The 9,994-nt window shown below is 41.6% G+C and overlaps 1 protein-coding gene across 1 annotated transcript in view; it reads left to right on the top strand.

Moving 5' to 3' along the window:
• The window catches only part of LOC101863001 (translationally-controlled tumor protein homolog), a 17,734-nt gene extending 15,613 nt beyond the window's left edge, over positions 1-2,121 (top strand). The window contains exon 6 of the mRNA XM_005092588.3: positions 1,603-2,121. Within this exon, the coding sequence (XP_005092645.1) occupies positions 1,603-1,605 (3 nt within the window). The 3' untranslated portion in view covers positions 1,606-2,121. The remainder of the gene's footprint in view (positions 1-1,602) is intronic.
• Positions 2,122-9,994: the final 7,873 nt, after the last annotated feature.

Here is a 9,994-nt window from a genome sequence, read left to right on the forward strand (position 1 = left end):
GAAATTAAACAAGACAAAATCTGGGTGAAAAAATAGGTAGCATGGTTTGTTGGCAATCTCTTCAAACAGGCTCTCAAATGCCATTTTCAACCCTCTAAAAGTACTAAATTTCAATTTCTTCGGGCTCTGTCCCTGGGCCCTGCTGGGGGCCGCAAAGGCCTCCATACCCCCAGCAGAATTTTCCTTACTTTTCAGCTTCAGCTAGTGGAAGCACTGAGTTACGCTCTTCACTAAGCAATGTAGACGGCATAAGTTCTGTATCGTACCAACTTACATCATCTACATTGCTTAGTGAAGAGCGTAACCACCACACGGCTTATATCACGGGTTGGTATTGGTGAGGCAGGGTCTCCGAAATGATTTAAATATGTCAATGAGAACATCAAGTGAAACATACAGATTGTTTTTATCCTCTCCCTTGCATTCACAATCCATCACACTAATAACCTCAATGCTTCTCTCTGAGCTGTTGAGGTAGAGAGTGGTGGAACATAACCCTCTGCCCACTAGAATAAGCGTGAATACCCTACCCTCTGGGTATTTATGTAGAAGTGCTGGGCACATTCTCTTTTGTGATACAGCTTATAAATCTATATGGTGGGTGTCGCTTTCAACTAGGTTGCTGGGACCGGCTCATTGAATCCGTTGAACGTGACTTAAGCTAAAGAAAAAAAAGGAGACAAGTTATTATATTATATTACACGATGTACCAACACCAGTAATTAAATCAGTTTTTCCCCACTAATGACGAAATTCTCTAACAGCATCAATGTGAGCATGTTTGAGTTGTGTTCTGACCGTCATTTCTGCATTTTTCATTATATTTTTCCGGAACACTTCTCATGTGGAAACATACCCTCTCACATTTAGGCCTAGATCTACATAAAGTAAAGGCGGGAGCTTTGATTTACTGACAGGGGAAGAAAAGAAAATGAAGGTCTGGATCAAGACCTGCCCATCCCAAGTTCATCCAGTTTCACACAGCCCGCATCGCTTTCCCACCCACCCCCTCTCATTTCTGCTGCAGGCTAACCCTCGCCCATCCTCTTGGCTTTGGGGCCCATATTAGGAGGTAGACTAGATCAAGCAATACAATGTGTTAGGAATCCAGAATGGGCCTTGAGCTTCGCGTGAGATGGAGAGAAAGGAATATTCTTTCCTTTTTGGGCGGCTGATTGCTTTTGTTTTTGTATCGTGACCTCGTTGAAAACGACTTCGGTCTGTTTGCAAACTTGTTGGAGCTGGCATACATTTACAAAGAGATATAGAGGGAAATTAAGGATTGCCTCGTTGGAACCGACTTCTCGTTGAATGTGACTTCGTTGAATGCGACACCCACTGTATCATTGTCATTTTCCACACACATTTTAAAAAGTTTGGTTTTTCTATGTTATAAAGGTATAGTGTTTGTTTTTGTTTGTATTAGCAAGGCAAGTCTTGACTTCGTTGTTATAGTGTTTCTCTGATCTATCTACCTTGTCTCTCCTCCTTTTTTTTTGGTGTTGTTACTCTTGTAACATTTGTACTCTAATGCACTTATACACTAGTGTTGCAAATGCTATAAGACTAATCATATTTGTACCCTTTTTTTTTAAATTTCAGTAACAACTGGGGATTGTAGGAATTTGTATTTTCCTGTGTGCTGAGCAAGATGTTGTTCCAAGGCCATCTACCATCTTTATCATGACCTTCTTTTGGCACTTCATCGCAGAAGGGACATAACCCTTTCTTTTGGTGTGTTTTGGATCTATTTACAGCTTTGCATTTATGTCCCGGGAGCCAAAGATAATGTAACGCTGAAAAATAAATAACCCCTTTTTTGTGGACTTTTATAAGTTGCCTTTTTTTCCCCCTCCTTACGGGGAACTGCTTACCTCCAGGCCCTTTTTCTGCTGACGCATCATTTAGTTTCTAGTCCAAATTCCACTGACATCTGTTATGTGAAAAGTTTGTTACATCTTTTACCTGTACTTACACCGTGGGGGTGTAGCGATGGACTTGGGGTACTGGCGCCGAGAGAAGTTATACGTGGTACATTTGTGGTACCTATAATTTCATTGGGTGGCAGTGGGCTTTGTCATTGAATGTACCTAAATAAACAATAAATTATGACTCAAACTATTTTCTGTTTCATTTTTGTTTTATTGTGTATGTGTAATAATTCATGTAGTTGTTGTCTCGTGTCTCTCTCTTTTTGTATGTGGAAGGAGAGGGATGTTACTCCCTGTAGAATCTACTTTCTTTAGGGCATTTATTGAATCGTGGTGTGCTTTCCTACCATACATCTATCGTCGTTTTATAAACTCTCCTCTTTTTTTGTGTTTGTTGCTCCCTTTTAGCAGATGGTTTGAGGGCACCACTGGTAGGTCCTACTTTTTCACTTTCCCTCTGTTGTTTCTATCTGTGCCTTTTTTCCAGCACTAGATAAGTATTATTGTTTCGATGTGCTTCTTTTGACGCAAGCTTCGGCACATATCTAAGTATTCTAAGGCTAAGTTCAGGCTAAACCCAGCTAGTTACCGTCAGCCAGCTGCCATCGACAACTTCCAGCCATGCGGTGTTTACTGTAGAGCCGGCAGTTACTGTCCGACAAATAGATTCCACACTTGGAGGGGAAAATACATGGCGCTTTCCAGGAGGAAGAAACTAATTATAATGCATATATATATGCTGTGGTGGATTTTACAAAAACGATTATAATTGAAACGGAATTCATGAAAATATGGTGTTCACCCTATTCATTGCAATCGTAGCGTGCATGGGCTACACCATCTTTTGATTCCGCAAGTGATGGACGATACCCAGAAATGATAGATCTGTCTCAGTTGTGATAGTTTTTGTTCTCTTTGTTATATCACCGATCTCCTTTAGACAGGTAAGATACAACTAGAAACAAAATTTGCCCTGGCTTCAACCATTGACTAAACTAAACAGGATTTTCCTGCGTATCATCACATTCACACTGAGAACCAGATTGCTTCCGGTGGAACCACCATCTACAACACACTCCCAGAGAAATACATCTTAAGATTTAGGATGACCCTCCAGCCTATTGCCTTACGGGTCACCCTGCACAGATCAATCTCACGATCTGCTTAGTTTATATCCCACCAAATTACCCCCTCTAAATAACAAAGCTCCAGCTCCCAAAACCCTTTATTTTGCCAGGTAACTTTTAAGCCCACCGCCCCCTTTGGGGAGACAAATCTACCGACCAGAATAAGAAAATAATACATTTTTTATTCCAAAGTAACATCTGCCTCTGAAATGATAGGTCCCCAACTTACAGAAACCTCCACTTATGGCACTTCATCACTTGACCTCACCTTTTGTACTCCTGACCTTGTCCCAGATCTTGAGTGGTCTGCTGGGTGACCGTACGGACCATTTCCCAATTCTTCTGATAAAAAATAGCCTCCAAAACGACCCGATCCTGGAACTGGAACTCTTCAACTTCCAAAAAGCACAGTGGGACGAGTTCACCATTGCATGTTCCCAGATTCTAAATCCCACTTTTGACCTCAACTACAAAAAATTCCTCGAAATGCTTCTTCTAGAAATGTGCACAAACACATTCCAAAAACATCTCCAAAACACCGGAAGAACAAGATCTGGTTCTCTTGGGAGTGTGATAGCAGCATATCGGAAATCCATCGACAACGCAACCACAGGAAACAAAATTAATTACTTAATTTCTGTTGGGATCAACGACGAACACTCTCCCACCGACTGACTTTAACTTTAAGAATAAAGAAGTTAACAATAAACTTTACAATCCTAAGCCCAAACTGGGACCGTGGAATCCTTCGGGCCCCTCCAGAAGGGACGAAGTCATTTTTACTCGATAACGCATTGCCCTAACACATAAATACCTCCTTCAGGGAGATGAGAAGCTGGTCTGTGCCGCATTTTACCATTAGACTGCAGTGGAACTCGGATTCAACGAGAGGAGATAGATTTCCCGGGTTTTTTTCCTTCTTTAAAATCAATAGTCATTTTTACTCAATAACGCATTGCCCTAACACATAAATACCTCCTTCGGGGAGATGAGAAGCTGGTCTGTGTCGCATTTTAATTTTACCATTAGACTGCAGTGGAACTCGGATTCAACGAGAGGAGATAGATTTCCCGTGGGTTTTTTTCCTTCTTTAAAATCAAAATAAAAATAACCCGGATTCAACGAGCACTTAAATCAGCTAGCTCGGATTCAACGAGGTCGCTTCCAGGGTGAACAGTCCCCACGGACGTGGCTTCCCTCATTTTTCTCCCAGAACGAACCTTATCTATTCCCGGCGGAAACCTTCCATTGCACCTGCGTCTAGTGTACTATTATTCATTTTTTAGCCGATTGCATGCGACCAATCAGCGGCCTTTTTTCATACCAACACATGAGTTGTTGGCACGCGCACGTGTCTACTCTAGCGTGTGTCGGGGTCGGATAGGCGGCCTGCACACGTGTGACTGTATGCGTGTCGGGGAGGGGGGGGGGGGGGCACCTGCGGTCTGAGCGTTGAACTTGAACGTCGCAGATACAAACGCGTCACAGCCTTTTTTTCCCTCAGCAATTGATCATTATTACAATGATAAGCTAGTCTGGACGTAGATCTGCATAATGAATTGTGCGCTAGTCTATGGAATCAAAAGTTGTCTTATGCTAGGCTCTGCACAGCAACACAACTTTTTCATTTGGCAAACAATCGAGATGACACAGGCGTGCATTTGAACGAATCAGTCTTTTTTTTCACACAGATTATAATATGGGGGCATTTCAGGCTCTACTTATTACATGTACATGTACTTCTCTTTACACATTACTTTGCTCAGGGCCTGTAATTTGTAATTATCTACACAAAACCTCATGTTTGCTACTATATATAACGAACACTCGGATTCAACGAGATTTTAGGTCAGGCCCGGAGACCTCGTTGAATCCGAGTTCCACTGTATTTATTAGACACATTTTAACCGAATGTCTAGACTTCAGAGAAACCCAAAGGAAATATCGTCGGCCTGGTGATAAAACCGTCTAACCCACAAAATATCAAAAAACTTTTTATTGGCCCTATCGATAGTAAATTGTCCATTTCATATGCTCACTCAAAGACAGATCTGAATTTTGTCTAGAAATGTCTTTAAAACTTTAGAAATAAAACCGTATAACCCGGCACCCATCGGATTTTAGCCCGATAATTCCGACTATCCCACCTGCGAGGGACGGAATGAGGGTTGGCTGTTTTTATCGCGCTAACAATGAGGGGCCACTTGCTACGTTACCGACTAACCCCGGCTTCGACTCCTCTCTGGACTTAGTTTGACATCAGATTCAGACCTGTAATAGTCCAGAATTTGCTCACATAACCGTGGGAGCTCTCCAAAAAGGAATATTTGTGTAATATTTCTTGTTGATTTCACTGGCGAGTTATATAGATCTGGTTGTTTCCTCTTTTTTCTACGTTTTAATGCTGCTGATAACGTTATTAATGACTAAAACTCCCCACTGTTCCCACAGAACTGTTTATCTCGTGACAATTCCGGTATTTGAAATGCATCTTTATTGATTTTGTTTTGTATGAAACTTTGTTTTCTGTCCGCGTGTTTTTCTTTGTCTTTGAACTCGAAATTCACCGATTGTGAAGGCATTTTCCCCTATTCGGACTACTGTCTCTTCTCCTAATCATTTTTCCTTCACAATTGAATGGACGAAGTAGATAGCATTTCCTCCTTTACTAACTCACTCCAAAAAAAATAATTGTGGGACCTGTCCAGCACACCGTCGGCCCCCAACGATCGTTGTTTTTAAAAGTGCTTTTTCTTTTTTTTTTTTCATTTGCTGTGTTTATTGCAGTCATTACCTTCTGAAACATCGTTCGACTTTCTTTGAAAGTTCATTTCGTTTGTGTTTTGAGTAGATTATTTTCTCAGTGTCATAACCTAAAGCTTTATCTTTATATCAAACCTTAGCTTACATAACGCTATAACATTCAATAAGATGATGCCACTCTTGCTGCGTCACCTCTTACCCTCAGCGCAGTGGAAAGTGATCAACATGACCAGTCTAATGTCACATCAGTTGATAGTACAATAGTTATGTTACCTTTGATCTCTGCGAAAAGGACACGGCATGAAAAAGATTGGAAGGGTAACAAAAGGAAGAGGTTGAAAGAACTGGGGATGCCTCTACCCATGTCAAGGCACGAAGGGAGCAGGATGTGAACTTGACGTCCTTGGCAGTTGTAAACTGGTTGGTACAAAATGCAATGATATCACTGGTCACTCTCTTGGAAAGAAAAGAGAGCCTACGTATATGACACGATAAACATGATAGACAAAAAGAAATCTTACACAGCAAGCGAAAACCCAAGGAGAAATTACAGCCACTAACAAGAGTCAATGGTTAAAGAACACCTGTTTGTAAAACAATCTTCAAGAACACCACAGGCCTGACCCACTGGTTTATTTAAAGTGTCTTCTCCGAAAAAAAACAACAACCAAGAGGTCCACCCACCTAGAACACATCGCGCCCACCATGAGAGAGCCAAGGATGACAAGTTGTTCCATAAAGAGGAATTTTTTTTACAAACTTTCGAAGATATCCTCCTGTCTACATATGACAATCCAGAAAACGTCAGATCTGCATCAAGTATACATGGAGAACTTTGCAGAGAGGGTGAAAGCCACATTGAGCTATCACGTGTTCTGCCAAAAGTTCAAGAAAAACAATTTGGGTTTACTTTCAACCAAGAAAGACCAATGCGACATTTGTACAAAGTTCAAATCTGGAAACCTCACAGAAACAGAACGCACAGCTCAAATATGAATATGAGGAAAGCTGCCGCTAGACCAGAGAAGGAGAAGGACAGGGAGGCTATGTGTGTCCTTTGTATGGAGATCCAGTGCGTCCTTCTGGCCTCATCACTAAAGACTCCCACCTTATATAAACAAAACTGGCTGTACACAATGTTACGACTTAGGATCTTGCCACCAGAGATGCCAGATGATATGTCTGGTATGAAAGTGAAGTTGGTCTGGGCTTCAACAGTTTTCATTATGTCTGACTCACTACCTGAGATTGCAAGTGCCTGACTTCAACCACTTCATCATCTGCAGTGATTGGCGCAACTACTAAAACAGAAAGCCACCCTGGTGAGTGCAATGGCCTCGCTGGCCAAAGAGCTTGACATCACAGTTGAGCAGAAATTCTTCCCAAGGGCCATACCCAAATGGAAGTGGATTCAGTCCATGGCACTATTGAGCGATCGCTAAAAAACGCACTGATGTACATCCCAATGGACTACGTGAACATCATGCTCAAAGCCAGACGCATCCCCAGGCCCTATGAAGTTATGTACCTGGACCACAGCTTTTTCAAAGATTTCGCAAAGGTCGGAGAGCACTAAACAATCCGTCCAGGGAGAAAAGCAGGCGATCCTACTGTCACTGGCTTGCAGGCATCAAAGTACACTCCAGTCTTTAAAATTCAGTACAAGCTGAACTTTGATGATGGATGGCAGGCGCTGCAAGGACCAAGAAAGTTGAACACCATGTGTACGACGGTTACTGCTGGACCTCTCTGCAAAGACAGATTGAAGATAACTGCCAACCAGTATAAACATCTACTTGAGTTGAAGCCGTCGTACCACGATGCTACCACAATTACCATGAAACTTTGCCTCTGTAAGAAGTTTTGAAAGCGATTAAGCCAAATTCGATTATAGTAGAGTCTTTCAAAACAATGGTAACTTTTGTCGTATTGCCTTGTTGTAGCCATAGGACACAGAGTGAGACAGACATGCTCTTCTGTCGTCGAGAAAACTCAACAAAGTAGTAGTTGTCAAGCCACACACTTGGAGAAAGCTGGCGCATTCTTTGGTACTCACAAAGTCTTTTTGTATAATAATGATATATCATTATGTAACCAACTTCTCCCAAACCATTGCCGAGGTAGCAGAGCTTTTGTGTGGCTTTCTGCTTTCATTTCTTTCTTAGTATTACTTTTTTCCAGGCCTTTGAATGGCCACCCAGTGCCAATAGTACTGTGTCGGACACGGTTATAAATTCTAAAGGCATACTGCTTCTGCTACTACTGTTGTTTTTGTAGTTGTTGCTGTAGCTGTTCTCCCTTACCCTTCCAACCTCCTGTTCTTCTACTTTAAATGTAATTAATATACCCATTGCTGTGTTCTGCTTCTTCTACTTCTATTAAAGGTTAAACTTTGTGACTGCTGTTTTTGCCCGAATTGACTCCGTAGCACTGAAATGGCAGCAGCTGATGTTGGTAGCAATAATATAGTCCTCCTCCTCTTCCTTCTTCTTCTTCTTACTCCTCCTCCTCCTTCTTTTTCCTCCTCCTCCTCTCCTCCTCCTCCTCCTTCTTCTTCTTCTTCTTCTTCTTCTTCTTCTTCTTCTTCTTCTTCTTCTTCTACAAAAGATCTTGACGATTGAAGCAAGTGATCAAATACGTTACCGTCAAGTGTGGCTTGGCTGCACTCAACCAAACTCAAGGCCAGCAGTGGCTTCCTGATAAAACCGGTCAACCCACAAAATTGAGGGTTGGTCGGTTTTATCCAGGAAAATTTGAGCGACATAACCGTCTAACCCACACAGTTTCATTAAAAGCAATTTTTAAAGGAAAAAAAGTTCTACAGGTTTTCGGTAAAGTGTTTTTATAGGTGTTTAAAGCATTGATTTATCGTTAGACGCCTTTGTTTTGAAATAAAACAGTTTTTTCCTTCTCCTGTAAAATTTACCTCGCTGGGGTTAGCCGGTTTTTATCACAAGGCCGACGATATTTTAAACGCAAAAAATTGGAAGACATTTTGTTCCGTCGTTGATCCCAACAGAATTCTGGATTTTATGAAGGCCATTGACCTTTACGGCAAATTATGAATAAAATTGCTTAAAAAATTTTAATGTTAAAAAGTTGTTTTAAAATCTAAACTTATTTAGATATCTACCTCAAATTTTTTACATTTGAACATTTTAAAATCTGATGATTGTTGACCCGAGCCCAGTCGTCTTGAGTCTTGAGTGAACTGTTGTGAATGCAACCAACTTGAGTTTCGTGCGCTCATATATGCAGTTGCGAGCACCGTAAAACTCCTACAAAATCAACAACAAATAGGCCTACTATTACTAAGCTTCTCTTTGTCCATTTTGCCGGGAATTGACTGCAAATCAAGGACATTCACCCTGTTGGTATAGTGGGAAATTACTTCCCCTGGACCATCCAGCCATAGTTTTGTGTGCACACGGCAAAGCAAATTGCTGGCTGACGGCAAATGGCGCGTGCTGGTGGCAGTCTGAACGTGTAAATACAAGTATCACCAGTTTTCGTGGCAGGAAAGAGGAAAAAGGCGTGACGACAGAATACAGCCGGCTTCTGCCAGCTTACTGGCCGGGCTCAGCGTGAACTTAGCCTAAATGTGTTGCAAGTGCTGTAAAACACTTACCAAAAGCGGGTGGTTGGCGGGTGCTCTGGTGGTAGAGGTTTGTTCCTTCTTTCCTATCAAACATCTGCCGTCCTTTTCTCCCACTCCCCTCCTTCAGCTCAAATTGTGTCGATAGTGCCGTAAAACATCTACCCAATCAATCAATCTCCTTCAGCTTCTATTTTGTGTTTGTTACTCTCTTGTAACACTTCTAATCTTCTGCACTTATATATGACCTTATTCAATTCATGTACATTCATGTAATACATGTATATTTTTACTTCAGGCAGCCACGTTCTGATTTCATGGTATTCTCTACATGTACATTCATGTAATACATGTATATTTTTACAATATGATTTTAATTTGATCTTCCTATTCTTACCTACCCCAAGACCAAGGGTGTGGCTGAAAGTGAAAGACAGACAGCAATGAAGTACAGTGGGCGTCGCATTCAACTAGGTTGCCGAGACCGGCTAGTTGTCGTCGTTGAATCCGACCTCTCGTTGAACGTGATTAAGGCTAAAGAAAAGAAAGGTAACCAGTAGATTCTAATTAAAGCTGTT

This window comes from Aplysia californica, unplaced genomic scaffold, assembly GCF_000002075.1.
Source record: "Aplysia californica isolate F4 #8 unplaced genomic scaffold, AplCal3.0 scaffold00049, whole genome shotgun sequence".
Taxonomy (NCBI): domain Eukaryota; kingdom Metazoa; phylum Mollusca; class Gastropoda; order Aplysiida; family Aplysiidae; genus Aplysia; species Aplysia californica.